General features: G+C 43.2%; 1 protein-coding gene across 3 annotated transcripts in view; it reads left to right on the forward strand.

Moving 5' to 3' along the window:
- Positions 1-4519: 4519 nt before the first annotated feature.
- lamc3 (laminin, gamma 3) overlaps positions 4520-21522 on the forward strand; it is a 150597-nt gene continuing 133594 nt past the window's right edge. For all 3 annotated transcript variants that reach the window (XM_080755309.1, XM_080755310.1, XM_080755311.1), the window contains exons 1-2: positions 4520-5200; positions 14639-14943. In XM_080755309.1, coding sequence (XP_080611435.1) covers positions 4813-5200; positions 14639-14943 — 693 coding nt within the window. In that variant the 5' untranslated portion in view covers positions 4520-4812. The remainder of the gene's footprint in view (positions 5201-14638; positions 14944-21522) is intronic.

Raw genomic sequence — 21522 nt, forward strand, 5'->3', positions numbered from 1 at the left:
TTGTCAAACACACACACACACACACACACACACACACACACACACACACACACACACACACACACCTTTTCTCATCATTGCCGTGTCACCCCGCTGTCAGCTTTACCCAGACGCCTGTGTAGTGTGTAACCGAGGAACTGTGTGAGTGTGTGACAGTGGCACGTACAATCAATGGCAGCGAGATTATCACCCGAAGAAGACACGCAAACAGTGGTACTCAAGTCCTTAATACGAGGGCCGTCACCAGAGCCAGAGGGGATTGTGCGTGCCGACTTAATGCACACTCGCACAGACTTTGCGCAAAATTTCCTTGTAGTTCCAGGAAGCTGGAAGCTCAATTTGAAACAATCCCAGTGACACAAGAGGGTGTCCATCCTTTGCATCGTTTAAGGTCCAACTAAAGGGATGGATCATTGACAATCCAAACATGTGAAAATGTAGGTTTTAGTCGCTTTCTTGAGTGTCCTGTATTTTAAGTCAATAGGCTACTGTTGTTTTTCCTTCTCTGTTTGTACCCTTTTAGTAATGTTTGTATGTGTTTGTATTGTTAAATTCACTGTATTCACATGACATGATCCCCACAGTCCATGCTGTCCCGCCCAAAATGAATTAACTCACAAATACAATAAATCATTACATTACATTACAGTAAAAGCATAGAGTTTGGGATCAACGTACAGTAATAACACAACTTAAAAAGATAAAAAGCACATCTAATCTGAATATTTGTGTCTATAGGTGGAACATGACCTTGCTTTGACACAATCAAATTGTCTCAATAGAAGAGCAGGGAGACAAAATGCAACGACCTAAAAAAATATACAAAGTGCTGCCATAATCCTCCAATGTAACACGGTGAAAATTATTTCATTTATTTTGTACTTTCCAGCCTGGCAAATTATGCACTGTGACATTATTGTGTCGCCTGCAAGAAGGAGAACAGCAAGTACCTTTCAGAGACGTGTGATGTTTGAAGGATGAAGGGGACACAACGTACCATCCATGATGTCACAAAACAGCATGGCTGCATTAATGCATGTCGTCGCTGTGCGGCAGAAACCTCTTATCTCCATATTCTAACCTTTTTGTGAAAAAATAACGTCCTGCTTGATCATACTTAACTACAGCGTCACACAAAAGCATGGGGCGACAGTGGTTCAGGGAAAGAAAGAAAGAAAGGTACTATGTTTACCCAAGGTAAATGGACTAAGCTCAAGAACTTGTTTACAGCCAGGCCCTGCTCATAGAACATTTCATGGTAGAGGTTCAATGCCTTGTCCAAGGGCACTTCAGCGGTGGTAATTTTAACGTGCCGGTCCAGGGATACGAACTAGCGACCTTCCGATATCAAGACCGCTCCGCAAACCGTTCGGCCACCGCTACCGGGGTAGAGTGACCGGATGGATGGGAACTTCAAGGTTCCCAGTTCCACCCCGGGCTCCCCCAGAGATAGTGTCGAAGTGTCCTTGAGCAAGACTTTAGACTCTGAACCCCTAATTGCTCCCGATGTGCAGGTTGGTGCCTTGCATGGTTTCCTCTGGCATCGGTGTGTGAATATGTGTGAATGGGTGAATGTAATACGCAATCTCTGTAAAGTGCCTTCTGCCTTGGATAAAGGTGCTATATAAACGCACCATCAAATACCATCAAAAGTAGCAGATCTGCAACCTGGATGCTTGCTACTTTTGCTGTTTTATTTTATTTATTTGAACCCTAAAAAGTAACAGTTTTAGACATATGATGTTTATGTGCACAATGAGGACAGCTATGGCTGTGCTCTAGTCTACAGTAGGTTGTCTATTTCTATGTTGTTGTTAGCGGCCTAGAGGGGTGTGTTCAAGCTACGTGCGACACAACATTTCTTTGGGAAACCCAGCCACTAAACATGAGGCCAGTCTAAAGCGACACTGCAGTAGAACAAAAATATTTATTACAAAATTATGTTTCCGTCCTTAAACCTTTATCGGTTCAAACATGATTCAGGCCCGGTACTGGCTCATGTCTAAAAACGGGAGTAGGTTATACAATTAAATTGTTCCCCTGGTGCACAAAAGTCCCACGAGAAACATTCTTCATGCCCTTTATGGCGATGATCTTGTGCGTGCCGAAAGGATCATTTGGATAATTTTAGCACCTGCAAGTCCTCCTGTGACCGTATAACATCGCAGTCAGCATTAAAGGACCCCCCCGCTGTGTTGTCCACTGCCAAGCCCATTAATCACTGTAAGGATGGAATCGCATTATTGCCCATTAAGTGTTGCACTCACCACTGCAACCACTACAACCCACAGTGGTGGGAAGAAAGTATACTCTTTTGAAGAAGAAGAATAAGAAGAAGAAAAACTCTATTACAAGAAAAAGTATTCCAAATTGTACTTGCATTGAGTAAAAGTACGAAAATAAGTACATCAAAATATACTTAGGCCGACTGTATACAGCAACAAAGGAAAAGTACTCAAATTCTTCAAAATTATCTTTCAAATGTCTTTTGAAAATAGCCGATCTACAAGCTATAGTAGATCGCAATTTTCAAATAGGATTCTGCAATGCTTTTCAATTGGAACGGCACGGTTCTGTTGCAACAAATCGCTCCATTAATCCCATTGTTAAAGCATTGGCAGAATCCACGCATAGGCAGAATTAAAGTTTGGTGTGACCGCAACCGCATTACAACACATACGGTCCTTAAACCAGTCAGTTCAAACAAGGCTATTTTTAAATGTATTTTTATTGATTGAAAAGTTTATTGAACATAAATGTAAAAACAGCCAAACACTCAGTCCAAAAGGGATTGCACCAACAAACAAAAAAAGTCCTTGCGGTCTTGTTTCCATTTAGGCCCTATTATATTTATAATATTTATATTATTATATTATTATATTTATATATGCAATCAATTCATAGACGGCTGAACTGAAGTATATAAAATAGGGCTTAATTGGTTACTGTAACAAGTAACAAGTAAAGTAAAGTAACAAGTAAAGATGTCACTTGACTTGAATGAAAAGTACAATATTTGCCTCTGAGGTGTAAAGGAATAATATTAGTATAAGAATAAGTAAAAGACGTACGTCAAAATTGTACAGGGCAGTGCAGTACTTGAGTAAGTGTACAAATGCCTTCGACGCTCACTGCCCATGACTCACTGCAACATAGACGTTTAGCAGATTCAGCCCATGCTGCTATACATTGTTAAAGTGATTATTTGCTCCATTAAATTTGATTGTAATTACCTGAGCCTTTTCCCGCAGCCTACTGGAAAAGGCTTGGGGAAAAGAGGTATATAATGTTCCTTTAAGCCAGTGTTCCCAGCTCTATACTGGCCACTCTCTACCCCTGAGCCACTGCATGCGGCCCAGACGCTTTTCAGGCCAATTTAGAAAGAAACCAGTGTTACACATCTTTTAATTCCAAGTCATTGGTGTAGGAAGGTTTCTGAACTGACCATGTTCAACCAATGAGACACTGAGTGAGTAGATGGAGATAGCAGTGCCATCTTAAGCATTAGTGAGGATCAATTACATGAAGATGAAGCGTGTGCTGTTGCTGGTGGTGGTGCAATGGCATAATCTGACCAGCAGGAGGGGAAGTCTCTATGGCTCATGTGCCCCACTGTTTTCCATAATATGTTTTACCTCAAGACCCAAAAGAGAAATGTGTAGTACTTTATATTAATTATACACTACCGGTATAGCATTATAGTTAAGCATTAGTAAATACTTTATTCATCATGAATTCATCAAGCATTATTCATACAATAGTATACTAAGCATTTGTTTCAGCATTTCAACTATACACTATTTAGCTTTAGTTAGTTATAGGTTAAGCATTCTCATTCTCAAGGAATTCATTATTTGTAATGCATTAATCAAACATTATTGTTTATAGAACATGTATTAACAGATCTACATCTGTTAATACATGTTCTATAAACAATAATGTTTGATTAATGATAGTTAGATAGATACATGTTATATATTTTAATGTGTGAATCATACTTGAACTCATGATACATTAAAGTTAGTTGTTAGTTAAGTATTTTGAGCGAGCCCATCTAAAGTTAGGACTATATGCCATAATAATTTATAATTGCATAGAAGCAATGATAGAAAATGCTTAACTAATGCTAAATATTGCATAATTGAAACATTTATAACTATAATTTAATGCTTAGTAATGTATGAATAATGCTTTTCATAATGATATATCTATGATGATTAGTGTTAGTGACTTTCCACCCGGATCCAAACTTAAAATTACATATTATGTCCCGTATAGTTTTTCCCCAAAATGTCTTCTTCTTATTTTGTATCTTTTGGCATAAAACTTAATATATGAATTAAGCATAAACAAAAGTTGACTCGCGACCCTCAACAACCCTACAATGTGTTCCTCTGACCCATAGTTTGGCCCACCCTGCTCCACCCTTCAAGGCAGTTCCCTCCTCCTCTGTCCCTCCTCTGTGTGTGTGTGCCTCTCTCTTTCATCCTATCCCAGATGAGACGGGGTCCCTGACTCCCTCACTATAACTGCTCTGCAGCCGGCTGAGTGAGAACACATGTTACTTGGAGAAGTAAGAGAGGGAGAAAGACAGAAAGAAAGCATAAAGGGCCACGCTGAACGAGAAAGAAACAGAGGTCTTAAGGCTGGAGCTTTATTTGTGTTTCTATTGTTGGACTATACTTCTCCGGGGTGAAGGAATATGAGCACGGCTGTTTCTCCGCTTGAATCAAAACTACTATAATGCACGTGAGAACTTTAAATACCTTGATGTGTGAATGAGATCATATAAGTGCAAGTATAGACTAGAACATGGATACGTCAGTGGCAGTGAGCTCCCTTCTCCTGGCGGTCATTTACCTGCACTGCACCAGCGACCTGGCCCGCGGCGCCATGGACTCCTGCTATGACGACCGGGGCACCGCAGGCCGCTGCTTGCCCAAGTTCGAGAACGCGGCGTTCAACCGCACCGTGGTGGCCTCCAACGTGTGCGGCTCCCCGCCCGAGGACTACTGCATGCAGACGGGCTCCACGCGGCTGTGCCGCCACTGTGACCTCGCGGCGTCGGAGCCGGGCCTGAGCCACAACGCCAGCCTCCTGACGGACTTCCACACGGACGAGGAGCCCACGTGGTGGCAGAGCCAGTCCATGTTCTATGGCGTTCAGCACCCCAACTCTGTAAACCTCACCCTCCATCTAGGTAAGACCACATGCAGTCACCCCGACACTGTGAACCTCACCCTCCATCTAGGTAAGACCACATGCAGTCACCCCGACACTGTGAACCTCACCCTCCATCTAGGTAAGACCACATGCAGTCACCCCAACACTGTGAACCTCACCCTCCATCTAGATAAGACCACATGCAGTCACCCCGACACTGTGAACCTCACCCTCCATCTACTGTAGGTAAGAACACCGTCACCCCAACACTGTGTACTGTGAACCTCACCCTCCATCTAGGTAAGACCACATGCAGACACCCCAACACTGTGTGAACCTCACCCTCCATCTAGGTAAGACCACATGCAGTCACACCGAGACTGTGTGAACCTCACCCTCCATCTAGGTAAGACCACATGCAGTCACCCCAACACTGTGTGAACCTCACCCTCCATCTACTGTAGGTAAGACCACATGCAGTCACCCCGACACTGTGTGAACCTCACCCTCCATCTACTGTAGGTAAGACCACATGCAGTCACCCCGACACTGTGTGAACCTCACCCTCCATCTACTGTAGGTAAGACCACATGCAGTCACCCCAACACTGTGTGAACCTCACCCTCCATCTAGATAAGACCACATGCAGTCACCCCAACACTGTGTGAACCTCACCCTCCATCTACTGTAGGTAAGACCACATGCAGTCACCCCAACACTGTGTGAACCTCACCCTCCATCTACTGTAGGTAAGACCACATGCAGTCACCCCAACACTGTGTGAACCTCACCCTCCATCTAGATAAGACCACATGCAGTCACCCCAACACTGTGTGAACCTCACCCTCCATCTACTGTAGGTAAGACCACATGCAGTCACCCCGACACTGTGTGAACCTCACCCTCCATCTAGGTAAGACCACATGCAGTCACCCCAACACTGTGTGAACCTCACCCTCCATCTAGGTAAGACCACATGCAGTCACCCCAACACTCTGTGAACGTCACCCTCCATCTAGGTAAGACCACATGCAGTCACCCCAACACTGTGTGAACCTCAGTGGTGGAAAAAGGTAAAAGTATCAATTCAATACTGCAAATGCTGCAATGCAGACATACTCATTTCACATATTTTCAAATGCATACAAAATGTATAAAATAACTTTTGAAAATAGCAGATTTACAAACTCACAATGCATTGCATCACGAAGCATTGTTGTGTTTTTTATAATGGCCGAAATGTATAGGGCTGAAGTGGCTAATTTCTTTTGTAATAATAATCAAAATCTACAAAGTAACTATAGTAGCAACTACAGTAGTAGTAACTACAGTTTTCAAATAATTTAACCCATGTAGGGTCGTGTTAATTTGAACAATGTATGTTAGAACTTTGACTCCAGTGTTAACCAGCTCAGTGGCCCTGTGGTTAGAGTGTCCGCCCTGAGACTGGAAGGTCGGGGTTCGATCCCCGGCCGGGTCATACCAAAGACTGTAAAAATGGGACCCAGTGCCTCCCTGCTTGACACTCAGCATCAAGGGTTGGATTGGGGGTGGGAAGTGAGGACGCTGGCGTCGACTGTTCGCCGCTTCACCTCCCGATGTATGAATGAATGAACCATTGTAAAGCGCTTTGAGTAGGCACGTAGTGCATAGAAAAGCGCCATAAAAATGCAATTCATTATTATTATTATTATTAACTAGACCCACTACAATGATATTGTAGGAATGAATGCATTTAGCACTCACAGTCACAGCTATCAGTGTGCCTGGGGACAAAGTCCAGTGAATGCTTTGTACACGTTCATTTGTTTTGTACAATGAATCAGAATCAGAAGTCTTTATTGCCATGACATGTAAACATGTTAGGAATTTGGTTTGGTGGGACAGCAGAGTGCAGTTACAACAACTTTAGGACAAAACAGGACAAGACAGTGAAAAGAATAGTGAATAAAATAAAGTGCAGAGAGTTCAAGGGATCAGTTCAGAGCACAGTCCATTCCACTCTGAGTGGAGGTGGAGGGAGGATAAATGGGGGACAATGACAACATATGATGCCACTGTGCCAGAATATAATTGGTTTAATAATGATTACGTATCATGGTTTTCTCACTTTTGTCAGTATTTCAAATTTCCTTTTCTGAGTCAGACAACAACAACTTTTACAGGGAGTGTTCGATAGAAAACAGCTGTTCTTCGGAGCATGCCTTTGTACGTATTTTCTAAATAATGACTAAGTCTGTTTTCAAAACCACTCTGGTTCCACATGTGGCTTAGGGCCACATCGCTGTAATTGCAAACACATAGCTGAAGGCATGTATGTCTGTGGATTTTGTGGGATAAAATGTGAGTCAAGAGAAATGTTGTCTGCAAAGACAGATTTAATGAAAAATGACCATATTTACTCAGCCACAAGATTACTGCATATGGGGGGAATGTCATAAACCTATTATTGTTTGTTATTTCCGGCCAGGCCAAAGCCCAGGGACAGTGATTTAGTTTTCGACCCTGTCTGTCTGTGGCCAAGGAATACACTGAACCCCACATTGTTTGTGTCATTCTCATGGTGGTGCTATATATACCAGCCCAGTTTACGTTTCAGCCTCTAATACAGTACTTGAACTGTAGGTCTTGCAATCAAAATGTACAAATAAGGACCTTATTTCTTACAAAAAAACATTTGACTGTGTTGCTTCCTCACGTCCGGAGGGCTCCAACCCACAACTTACACAGCCCTGCATGGGCATTAAGGCCACCATGAAACACTGGAGAAACACTGTAGAACTCATACTATAAAGCTTAAATTATCCTTCAATGTAAATCAGTATTTCTGTTCAAAAGTCGATGTGAGGGGTTTGGGTCTATATTTATCACCCGTACGTCCGTACGTCCGTCCGTCCGTCCATCCATCCATCCATCCATCCATCCATCCATCCATCCATCCACTAAGGACCTTAGCATCCGTGTCCCATTATTCTGCCTTGGAAAGAATGTCAACTGGTACAGTGTATTGTCAATCAAGTCGAGCTCCATTCTAACTGCAGATGTTACATATGATTAGGCGCCAACTCTTTTTGTCCTCAGCCCTATAGCCCTGCCTTTTCTGTATAACGACCATGTGTGTGTGTGTGTGTGTGTGTGCGCGTGCGTGTGCGTGTGTATATGTATGTCAGGTTAGCACAGATCCAACCCGGGGTTAGGAATTCAACCTGACAGTTCAGTACACCCACTTCCCCAGACTTTGTAGTGGCGGTGTAACAGAATACCAACCCCCACCATGGTGGAGAATGAAAAAACGTTTGCTTCAAAAGAAGCAATAAAGAGTGAGAAAAGGATGACAGGAGTTGAAAATGTCAGCGCAGTGACTCTGGAGGAACTGTCTAAATCACATGCAGTCTCATCGCAGGAAGCGACTCCATCAGTCGGAGGATATCGATTTATTTTTATGCTGGAGAGGAGAGACCGCAACTAACGTGTTAGTAGAAGTAAAAGTATTGTACTTTAAATGTACAGTAAATGCTTAGTTACTTTGTGTTCAAAATTGGACTTGAGTGAAAGTACAAAAGTGCATCAAGATATATGCTAAAAGCGGGACGCATACCCCAGTTTTTAGGTGATAACCTAACCGCGGCACCCACCGCGGTGGTTAGAACAATACAGAGCGATGAGCGGATTTGAATGTTATCAACCCATCAGTCACCAGTATACGTTACTTATCAAGACCATGCAATGGAGTCTACTGGATATTTCCTACCTACAGTACTGTATTGACATTGTTGTTGTTGTTGTAAATAGCCGATCTTACAACCTCACTATCATGCGTCACATAATATACAAATGTGAGTATTTGTTCCACAACAATGAGAACGAATAAGTAGCACTTCAGAAACTCAACAGAGGCCTGGAGAGTCTGCAATGGACTCACGTGTCTGTCTGGCTTCACCAAAGCCATCTTAAGCCTTTCCCCCACATCATTACAAGGTTTTGTCTCTCCACGGCACTGTGCATTCATAGTAGGATGTCCATTCACTGGCACAGTGGTAATGATGCCTTTCTCTCTGCTTTTCCAAAGGCAGTAAGCTGAGCTCTCTTCTTGTTATTCACCAACTCCCACTAATGGTATTTCTTTCCTTTTTTAGCCATACGATCATTTAACTTTCATTTACTCGCTACATGAGGTGAGCTTAGCTTTGTCCTGCTGGCACTATGTGATTACAAAAAAAAGAAGAGTAGAATAAGATGTTACATTTGTTGGATGCCCCCGGGAGGGAATGCAGACTAATTGCAAAGCGTATTAAATGTATATTGCATACATAATGACTTGTGATAGCATCATCTCCTTTCAGGATTTTGTATGCTTTGTGAATGTAGTATAGTGTCTACCTTGTATTTGAAATGCCGTGTGCAATTACAATAATTGGTTTGTATAGGCATTTGCTGTAAAGCCATTACTATATTATTAAGCAATGTTTTGTTGACTGCAAAATTGTTTTCCACTTGGACAGATGACGAAAACGTTTAGCCATTCTTGGGTGACGTCAAGATAATAGTTAACAGAGTTGCAGACTGCACTGCGTTGGGTCCCAGCCAAAACCCATCTATATTGACGACTAAATCTTATGTGCATTAAACCTGGGATACGGGGGGAAATAATTTGATTCAATCGGACACTTTAGGTCACTTTAGGTTAATGCATGTACAGTAACCAGAGTGTCTTTGAGGAACATGTTCATGTTGACACACTTGGGTCCTGGGTGTTCTGTGTGTCATGGGGGTGGCAGAAGACAGCCATGCAACAGTCATGCAACAAGGTTGTGTCCCGAAACCATGTGACTCCCATTGGAAATGCATTGAGGCGGCCATAACACACAGAAGACACAGGACACGTGTGTGTCTTGCGTGTGTCTTTAGGTGTGAGTGAGGCCTAAATGGACATCCTAAACCTTCTTCCTCCACGCAGTGCAGAAAAACAGTAGTGAAAGTTTGATGGCCCCTAGCGTCTAATGAGCGGTCGCTTTCTTTTGCCCCTGACCTGTGCGCGCGCATACTATAGTTCAGTGTATCTGGAAGTGCGTCTATCATGAAGTAGGCCTATAAATGCAGCCTCTTCCTGTTATCGTCCGTCAGGCCCTATAACTAACACAGCTGTGAGCCTATACTGCTGTAGGGTCTGGCACAACCAGACAGGCAGACTAAACCCATCAGCGGCGAGCTAGACTAAATATTTACCACCCACGTTGCAGCCAAGTCACTACTGTATAAACAGTCAAAAAGAAAAATCCCCACGTGGACGGTGGACAGACGGGCTTTAAATTGATACCAAAGCCATGAATGAGAATGGATTTGAATGTTTTAGAATTGAGACGTTAATGTCTGCAACTATACCAGACTGTGACTGACCGTCGTGAGAGAGAGAGTTATGCTGAGTGTGGCAGATCTCAATCATTGTTTGACATTCTGAGGCAGGATGTGTCTTTCCTTTGATGGCACACACAGAACGAGAACCAGCTGCAGACATCTGTGTGTGTGAGACGTGTGTGTGTGTGTGTGTGTGTGTGTGTGTGTGTGTGTGTGTGTGTGTGTGTGTGCGCGCACGGTGTGTGGTGTGGTTTCACTTGTTGTGTGTGCGTGTGTATATGCGTGCATGTGTATGCATGTTGCACACGCACTGCTCTCTCTCAGTCTTTGTGGGAAAAATCTGACCTCAATTCCTTACCAGCGAGCCACCCCAGTGCTCTTTTTATTTTCCTTCTTCCTCATTATGTTTTGTTTACTCCCCCCGAACTGGCCCGACTGACTCCCCGTCTCCTCTCTCCTCTCCCCTCCCCTGCACAGCCCCCACTCTGACCTGGCCTCAGTCTCCATCCATCCCACTGCATGTTTTGTTTATCATCCCCTGCAAACCCCCCTCAGAGTGTGCTTGTTTTGTTTGGAGAGGGAAAAGAAAACAGGCGTGCAGAGGACAGCCCCCACCCCCCCCACCACCTCATGCATGGGGCCTTTAATGTGGGCCAGAGAGACGAGATGGGGGGGGGGGGGGGTCTTATGCCGATACACACAACTGCGCGTTGCGTAAACATAAACATCCTTCCATTCAGCGTGTGGGAGTTCAGGGGTAAAGTCGCTTCAGCCTCAGTCGCCACCAAAAGCGATGGATGGATGGATGCAGTTTTAGTGGAAAATCCATTGTTTGGGGGGAAACTACCATCGTGCCAGGGCCAAATTAGCCATTGGGCCAGTGGGGCCGTGGCCCAGGGGCCCCTTCAAGGAAACTGGATCGCACAGAACTGGGTTTGAGGCTCTGAAATTGGCCATTGATTTAGTTAAATTTAGGTAAAAAATATGATAAAAACACGGGGAAAAGAATCTGCATGCTCACGCGCTATGGGGGCCCCAAAACATTACCGGCCCAGGGGGCCCTTGTGGGGGTTAATCCGTCCCTGCGGTCGTGCCACATATAAATTAGCCTTAAGGATAAATGTAGGGCTATAACTTGCACCACCCTTTACTTGTTTGCCATTTTTTACTATTTTGAAAAACCTTTTTACAGTTAAATAGCCTATATCTACATGCTCAACGTGTTGATGTAGATCGGCTAGTTGAACTATTTAAAAATATAAAAACCTCAAAATTACAAAAAAAAGTACAGTACTTGAGTTGAGTAAATGCACTAGAGTGACTTTACGCCACTGGCAGAAACTAAACTTGACAGGATTCAGTCAGGGAGAAGCATGGGAAGCGTTGTTTTTTCCCCCACAATGATTCATGTAATACAGCTGCTATAGCCGGTGTTTCAGAACATGTCAGATTTGATACCCGCCGCCGAAAATTGCACGACGCCGGGCTGGTCAATAATCAATACTATTTCCACCCCAGTTGTCCACACGTCAGGGCGATGGTGATGAAATCCACATTCCGTATCCAGCAGTCTGCCGGAGTGCGCATCAATCTAGCAGCTATGTGGCCATGCAGAAAGATTGTGTAGTAATGCAGGAATATATACTGTAGGCTGCTTCTCTCATTCCCTTTTTATTTAATTGAACCCAGACTTGGGAGACTTGATCGTTCCACTCAGTATATGCACCTCTAGTCTGACACAGTGATTCACCCCCACTGCTTCAATTAGGGCACAACACCAATTACAGAACAAAGTTACCCTGCAGTGTCTGCCAAATTAAAGTCATAGTATTATCTCCACTTTTTGCCCAAGGATCTTCTTCCAGACAGAGGGCTCTCTTGTTTCACTCCACTCTCCCCTCCCCTCCTCACACTAATTTAGGCCGTTTGAACTCTGTGAAAATCCCTGGTAAAACCAGTCTCCCCATTATCTGTTATTTTCACTCTCAATTCCTCCGAAACCAAACTGTACGCCAACACACTGCCTATGATGTTCATCAAAGGCCATTGGCTAATCAGTGAGATGCATAATTGTGTGCGAGGCAGCAGTGCTGTGCTTTCACACACTAAAACACTGGTTTTCAACCAGTGGTCCGGGGACCACAATTTGGCCTTGAGGTGGTCGCCAGCTAAATGATGAGTGTTGCTAACATGCAAATGGACCCTTATAGATCTTTAACTCTTGAGAGCCCAGGATCACAGTAGATGATTGACACAGGGGTGAAAAATGGGTTACAAAATCGTGGGATAAAAAATATATTAAAAAAAAAAAACTCTTGAGAGCGTAACATTAAACCAAATGGTTGGTTTCAATTTATGCTCTCAAGAGTGACAGTATTGTTAAACATTTGCATTATTATTGACTCTGAACCACTAATTGCTCCCGATGTGCAGGTTGGTGCCTTGCATGTGAATGTAATGCACAATCTATGTTGTAACTGCCGGGATACTAGTTATTTGAACTTCAATCATTTCCTAAGTTGAAGTTATAATTTGTTATTTACTTTTCTTATTTTGTTCATCTTATTTTGAAGCTTCCTGTATTTCGGTTCACTTTTACTTTGAAACTTCCTGTTACCGCACCACACTTAGCTGAGGCTGCTAGCTTCACACACCGCCATTCTCACACTGAGTCAGTGACAGAGGGGAAGAGACACACCCCAGCATTTGTTTGTTTGTGACTTTGTTACACTGCACAGCAAGGTATTTATATGCATCATGCACTTTTGTACTCAAAGTAAGGTTGCCTGTAACTTGCAGTTTTAGTGAACAGTTGACTGAATGATTGAAGTTGTTTATATTGTTCTGCAGCGCCTGTCACACTATGTTTTGTGTACCTGTGACTGTTTGATGATGTACCCTGAGGTTCAACTGGTTCATGCAGCCCTTTAGCGCCCTTGATAAGCAGACTAAAGCGGAGTGAGGTACATGATTGTTTGTTTGTTTTGGAGTCTCATTCATAATTTGTTTGGGACTTAATTAATTGTATTTGTTTCTGGTATGTTTTGGTGTATGATATTTGGTTACTGTGCATTTTCCCTTTTTGGTATTTTATTGGTCATGTATTGAAGTGGACTGATTTATTTTATCACTGTATTATAATTGCTATGAATTAACCATTTTATTGTTGGTTGTAATATTGAAGTGATGAACTTTTATTGTTGAGTGAAAGCTATGAAATTGTTTGATATGATCATAACAGTGCTTCTTTCCTTTGATAGTTTTCACAGTGTTGTAACAAAATAAACACCCGTTGAGACCACATCGATCTTTATCATCATTTCAACTATCGAGGGCCGCTAAATATGTAAAGCGCCTTGGATAAAGCTGCTATATAAATGCATCATTACAACCCCCCAAAGCCACCGCTCACTTTGCATTATGGTGTGATTGTTTTGTAAAATGTTGAATGATTTAGCATTTTTGTAACACAAAACTTTCTCTTTTGAGGGTCCCCCCCCCTGCCCCCCCTCTGGCACCAAACATTTTCAGATGGAAGGTTCGCAGCCAAATACAATATAATTTTGGAGGTCCTTGTCACAAAAAAAAGTCTATACTGAGGCATTTTTTTTAGAATCGGCCTCAGGACTAACGGGTTAATCACTCACTGGGAAAACATTATGAACACTCTGGAGTGATGAGATATTCTCATAATATCCACACTAGTACCACAATGTTAACAATACAACATATATGCACTTTGCTTTGTTTCCTTGTGACCTAATACGATTCACGTCCGAGCCCCATTATGCTCTTTGTAACGAGGAAAAAAATAATCCTTGGTGTTCTTCTATTCCTGCAGGAACGACATTCATTTATACGCAGCACAGAGGCAAGGGAAATTAAGCTCATCCCCCATTACTTTCTTTTCTTTTCTCTTTTCTTTAATGCAATTATGTCTTTTTTTTTTCGCTCTTTGCCTCCCGGGCCCCCATAAACTATCATCATGCAGCACTTGTCTCCTACATAGCCTATTTGTCAACCCACGATTCAAGTTCATAACTATATTCCATCTAATTGTTACAGGCTATTCTTCCTCCGCAGTGTAAACCATAATACGCTCTGTTTCCCTGTCCCACAGGAAAGGCCTTTGAGATAACCTACGTGCGATTGAAATTCTACACCAGCCGCCCGGAGAGCTTCGCCATCTACAGGCGCACGGAGCCCGACGGGCCCTGGCTGCCCTACCAGTACTACAGCGCCTCCTGCAGGAAGACCTACGGCAAGGACGCCAAAGGCTACATCCAGCCGGGGGGGGACGAGAGGGCGGCCCTGTGCACGGACGAGTTCAGCGACATCTCCCCCCTGACCGGAGGCAACGTGGCCTTCTCCACGCTGGAGGGACGACCCAGCGCCTACAACTTTGATGAGAGCGCGGTGCTACAGGTACACAACCACGGTCTGGAAGAGGCATTCCTTATCAGGGGTTCCCAAACTGTGGCACCCCGTGTGGTGCGCGAACCACATGGGGGTGTGTGACATGAAAAGGTTTAAGGTGTTTTTATGGTGTTGGTGGTGCACAAGCGGCAAAATCCAGTAAACCACTGAGCAGTGGTATATACAACAGCTGCATGTCTCTCAGTGCAGTGACATTCTGGGATTATTTGCCATAATGTTTAAAAAATTATCATTTTCGGCGAAATACAACGAGACTGAGTATTGCGGGGTATGTGCGTCGGCTAGGTCAGGAGGTAACAGGGCCAAAATGCCTACAGCTTGTTTGCAAATGTAAACTGCTTGTGTTCATTGGAAGCCTCTTATCTGTATAGTTGTGAGAGGCAGGAATGCCTAAGGCAAGAGCTGAGAAGCCAGTTGGCAATAGACAATGCTTCCTGTATCCGTGATCTGATTCCTGAAGCACGTATTCTTGAGTTCCCCGGTTTGTGCATCTACTTTAGTGTGTTAAAGAATGTGTTGTGGCGCACAGTGGCACAGTGGGTATAGTGCTTGCTCACTGCTAGAAGGTCCTGGGTTCGACTCCCACTGGGGGGGGGGGGGGGGGGGGGGAAGAGAAGAGAGAGAGAGAGAATCCATACGTGGTTGTGTTTGTACTGCATGCATGTGTAGTTGCATGGGGGGTATTTGTCACCGCATATTTGTACATACGTTAAATGTATCCTCTGAATTGAACCCACAATTTAGGAGCACTCGAGGTGCCATTAATACGATACAATACATTTTATTTAAGGCGAAAAGCTGGGATGTTGCTGAATGACTGAATGGACGGATAAAACACAATAAAACACATCCGCTGATATTGCTTGTCTCCAGGAGATTATAAGAAGCAAACAACAATATAAAGGAGGTGGAAGTGCCATCATTATTGCAGTTTCATGAAAGGTGGGAAAAGAGAGAAAAGAATAGAAAACGCACATCAGTTATCAATATGAACATAAATATAAAAGGTGTTTGATGTTGTATGCAGTACATAATAAGATGTGTGGACGTGGTGAAAATATCAGTGGGAAAATCAGATCAGATGTAACAGATAAGCATGAACTGCATGGTTAAACTTTCAGGAAAATGTATAGCCTACTATATAATCTGGAGAATAAACAGAAGCTTTACTTCAATAACGAACCCATCTATAATTCAACGCTGCGATCGATTAGACATCTCACAACAGGCACATGCATGCAGGCACTGACTTCTGCAAACATTTCTACCACCATCTCTAGTCTGGAACAGTGATGCCCCCCATGGGGCATCACTGTTGGGATTTGCCCGTGAGAAAATCTTCAAGATTAATCCAAATTCGTAAAGATAAAGATTGATCGACATCATTTCAAAAATAGCAGATCTACTTTGTTTCTTTGTGTTGGGGATGTGTAGGAGTTTGGCATTTATATGTCTATGGTTGGCATCACCCGACCTGAGGGAACGGCAGGGAGTGTGACGTTTGAGAAGTTCGGAGGCGACATACTAAAGCTTAAATCGCGTGCGCTAAGGCTAATGTTGAATGGTGTGAAGTTCGATGTGTGGACAATAATGAAAAAACATTGCATGGATTCACCTGGGACGTATCCTCTGTGCCGCCCATCCATCGCACGAGACTCACCGTGCTGTAAACACCGTAAACTGTGTTTTTGTAAACTGACATACAAAAACAAGACAACCAACAAAACATTAACTTGGACGTTCATACAATTACATGACTTTCACAATAAGGCTTACAAACAAACAATACTGACCACTTTGCCTGCTTGCACATTGTCGGCTTGGAACCTTCATTCTTTCTTGAAAAACCTTTTAGTTTTCTCTTCTTTTCTCTATTTTACTTTACTTAATTTCTTGTACTTAACTTTACTTTCTTCTGCTTTACATTTTATAGTTCACTTTACTTCGTTCACTTTACTTCTCCTAGTTCACTTTACTTCTTCTTGTCTACTTTGCTTTCTTCCTTCTGCACAGAGCTCTCTCTCATGTGATTCAATGTAATGAGACTTCTGTCCTCTCTCACTCACAACAGGTGTAACCAACAAGCTTAATTACCAGAAGCACAGATGCAACAAAGACACATAATTGAGAACCCTCAACACATAGAAACACACTTAGAGCGCCCTCAAAAGGACAAATACAAGAAAAACCTTGACATGGCTGCAGTAACATCCTCAGTGATGTATCCCAAGGTCATCAGGGTTTCGGGTCTCTTGAACATCATACCAATCACTCAGGTGACCCAGCCGGGGTGAGCAAGTCCCGACTTACGTCCCAGTAAAATTACCAGAAACGAAAGAAGAAGAAGCTAGCCCTGAATGACCATAACAACCCTTACAGGTCAATTTCGTTCTCTCAGAGCTAAGGGGGTCCTTTACTTGCTAATACAATTTGACTTGAGAACCAAGTTGGACTATAATGTGTCGTAGTGAAGTATTAGACATTATCTTGAAGAATTCCTGGAGACTTGACATTCAGTAATCGGGTCTCAAAATAAGAGCATTGTAATAAAGTAAATAATCAAATCAAAAATGTGCCACGGACAAGACCAAGTTTTGCCACAGACACCATTTACTGATGACCCCCATGGGTGCTGTTTTGGGGTCCTCTCGCTCCTCTCTCTTCTCCTTATGATTTGTCCTATACTAAGACAAAAGGAACAGACCTTCTGGCTGTCCTGGCTTCCCGCTAACGAGCCAATTCCATCCCTGTGTGCACATTGTGTCTTTCATGTGTCTCTGTTGTCTTCCCAACGTGCCCAACCTGCAGCGACATTAAAGCTAATCCACCGGTGTATACTTCATTTCTATTTTCTCTCATCGCAGACCCCCCAGGGACCGTCACAGGGCCCAGATGAGACAGAAGAAATGTCTTCATCCTGCCGCTCTGTGCCAGATTAGTGTATGCTAGAGAAAAGATGATGTGCTTCTCTTTCACCGTGTGCCTCTGCCGATATCTTCGCCCTCAATCTGTGTCGCTCTCACTCTCGACGAGGCTGCCTCTCTGTGCTCAATGGGAGGTGATGAGCTGTGATGAGAAGGCAGGTCTATGAGGAGGGAAAGTGTGTGTGTGTGTGTGTGTGTGTGTGTGTGTGTCAATCTAATCCTGTGTTATCTCAGGATCCACATGGTGCGTGCGTGTGTGTCACCAGCCTTCTTCTTCTGCTCAATTAAGAGAAAGACAAACACATTTGTATGTATAGTTCATAGTTGTCAGTTGTCACAGTTAACTATGGAACTGTGCATTTCCCGTCAGTGTGTTGCTCGTGCACCATCAGTGTGTTGGTCGTGTGACATCATGCGACATCGTTAGGGATGGAGATGTGGAGACCCTGATGTCATAGTAAATGTGACATGCTGTCGCAGTTAAGCCCATATACTGTATGGAGATCCCTGATATCATCAATATTGCCTGCAGGAACTCTATACAGTACATCTGACCTCAAGCCCTTAGATCTCCATATATGGATATATGTACCTGTTCTGACATTCCATATGTTGATCCTTCCCCATCCATCCTTCCTCTCCGATGTCTCCCTTTTGACTTATACAGTACCTGCATGTCCATTCAAAATTGTGTCGTTCCAGACTGTCTTCAGTGCCTTGCACCTCCCCTGTTCCACATGCAGTCTTATGAGTCTATTAAGTGACCTCTAGGTTGTTCAGCCACGGTCGTGGCCACTAGCGAGGCTTTCTGTTGGTGTCCTAGTCTTACCAACCATTCAGAGAGCTTGTGTGTCATTGCTTTGCCATTCATCTTCCTAGATGTTGTTCCTCTTGAAACTTATTCTGAAGTTACAGATGTTTGCAGGGACTCTGGACTCGGGATATATACGCCAGTTCGAAACGGGGACAATCCTGGAAAACTGGGTTGTCTGGTCACTGCAGACGGGCAAATTATATCTTCATATTATCCTGTGCCTTCGTGAACCCGCGTATAGCATCCCTATTCTGGGCATGTTTGCATTGACATTTTTATGATTCCCTTTATGTTTTTGGTTTCTTTTAATTATTATTATTCCAAGACATTTTCAAAAAACATCCCCAATTATTTTCATTTCAAAACTTTTTTTTTTTAGATTTTTTGAGTAAACAAAGGTTTAAGAAATATATAGTATGAAAATAGCCGATCTGCAAGCTCACAACGTGGCGCGAATCGACGTGTTGTGAGCTTGTGGGTCTGCTGCTTTTACTTTATAATTTATCCCACGATTTTGTAACCCAGTTCTCTTTTCACCCAGTGCCAATTATCTAATGTAATCCTGGGCGCTACACTTCCTCTGCCAACCTGGGGGGGCAGCGGACTGACCTCATGCCTCCTTCTATGCATGAGGAGTCCAAGCTGCTTCTTTTCACCTGACAGGGTGGCCAGGGGGAGGTAGTTTTAGAGACCAGGATTACTGCATGTTTTTGTGAGGGTATCTACCCTAGGGGAAACGGGGAGAACATGCAAACTCCACACAGAAAGGCCCTTTCGCCAATCCCCGCCTCGGGTATGGGCACTGAGTCTGCTGCTTTTACTATGGGTCCCAGGCAAACGTCTGATTTATTTTTTGGGTGTTGAGCGTAAAAGGTCAAAGGTGCGAGTTTAATGGGTGGTGTCAGGGCATTTCACATCTTGGTGGCAGAGCAGAATGAAGATTTCCCATGTTTGTTGTAAATTTGGGTGGTACCACCAGATCAGATCATTGTCGCTGTGGTGTGTCAGTCACACACCTTGGAGAAGTAGTTCGACATGTAGTAGTACTATCTTCAATAGTAGGCTACCAACCCCAGTGATATTTGCTTAATTAACCCTCGTTTTCTACCCTGCCTGCAGCCATCCTAAACTAGCAAAGTGTGTTGGAATTAGATGGACTTATAAGGCCAAGAAGTAGTCATATCTGTTTGTTGTGGGAGGTCTGAATTACAGACGAACGTTCAGCCAAAAATAGCTGATCTGTAGATCGGCAATTTTCTTCTGTGAAGACAAGAGGTTTGGTGTAGAGGGAGAAGGGGGGGTTGAAGTATAGACCCCTAAGTCAACTATAGTTTAAGAGAAGTGGTTTATACATTACTGGTGTTGTACTCTGCTATCGGTCTAAGCACAGCTGTTGTGCCTGTGAGCATGTTATGTTAGCCTCATTTGAGCTGTTTTTTGACCACTACATACCCTGCTGTTGGCTGAGTCTTCTTTGGGTAATGGACCGTTCATGATGCACAACAAGGACAATGTTGAGCTTGAATGATACAAAGACAGCATTTCAGTTTTCCACACTGTTATGATAAGCATGAGTTGCCCATGTCTGTGTACTTGAACGTGAGACACAGTGTACTTGATATGTATTGTGTACTGCCTGAACTGTAGCATACTTTAGGGTTAGGGGGGGGGGGGGGGGGCGGCATGTTGATGTTCCATAGCCAAGTCTATGCCTGGATGGCATAAAATTACTAGGCGTGGGACGACATGGGTATCCTACCTCACGATATCGCGATATTAGGCCCTCGATAATTCAGCAGCGTTTTCCCAGTTCAGTCTCTTTCATTTCAGGACAGCATTATTCATATTTACCGTATTTAAAACGAACACTTTAATCAGCGTAATTATACCGCCACACTGTTTCGCTGTTTTCTCTGCGAGAGCAAATATGTATTTCTTTTTTAGTTTTCTTTTTACATTTAATGTTCAGTTGTTGATGACTTTCTCAGAATGCGTGCAGCATTAATTGCCATTTCATTTTTATAGCTGTGATTATTCCCGCTGTGTGATCCTGCAGTAGTTAAAGCTTCCGTCTGGGACATCATGGGGGTGTAGTGGGGGTGGGACGCCGGGGAGCAAAAATATGTTTTTTTGACTTGTCATTTTTACTTTTATGAATACGATTAAGCATTGTAAACGCTTGTTTCTAAATAGGCTATACATACACGTCTGCATGTTTTAAGTGTGTTGTTTCTGCACGTGTCGTGCATATGTGCGTGCACGTGTTTTATGGGGCGTCCCCCCACTTCTAAAAGTAGCAGTAGGCACTGGGGACATGCATAAATGAAACGTTATTTTAACCTTTTGCATGTCAGAGTGGTTGGAGGTGATTACTCTTCCATTGACCATTTTACTGGACATATACTGGTTGTCGACAAGTAGTGGCAGTGGTGTAAAAAGTACTCAAATGTTTTACTTTAGTAAATGTATAAATACTGCAATGCAGATGTACTCCGTTATTTTACTGTATTAAAAATCTACTTGAGTAAAAGTACAAACGTATCGTCATCAGAATGTACTTAAAGTAGCCTACTGATGGTAAAAGTAGGCCTACTCATATGTGTCCCAATGTCCCATTTCACAAGTTCACAATGTGTGCAAAATCTTTTGAAAATAGCCGATCTACAAGCTCACGACACATTGAGCGTGGTACTATAAGTACATCCTGATGCCAATACTTTTGTACGTCTATACTCAAGTGAATTTTGAATTCCGGACTATTCAAAATAATATTTGTGACACAAATCTTGCCGTATTGCGGCTTTAAATGTAATTATTTCCAGGATTAAG

Source organism: Protomyctophum bolini (genome assembly GCF_963924005.1).
Source record: "Protomyctophum bolini genome assembly, chromosome: 22".
NCBI lineage: Eukaryota > Metazoa > Chordata > Actinopteri > Myctophiformes > Myctophidae > Protomyctophum > Protomyctophum bolini.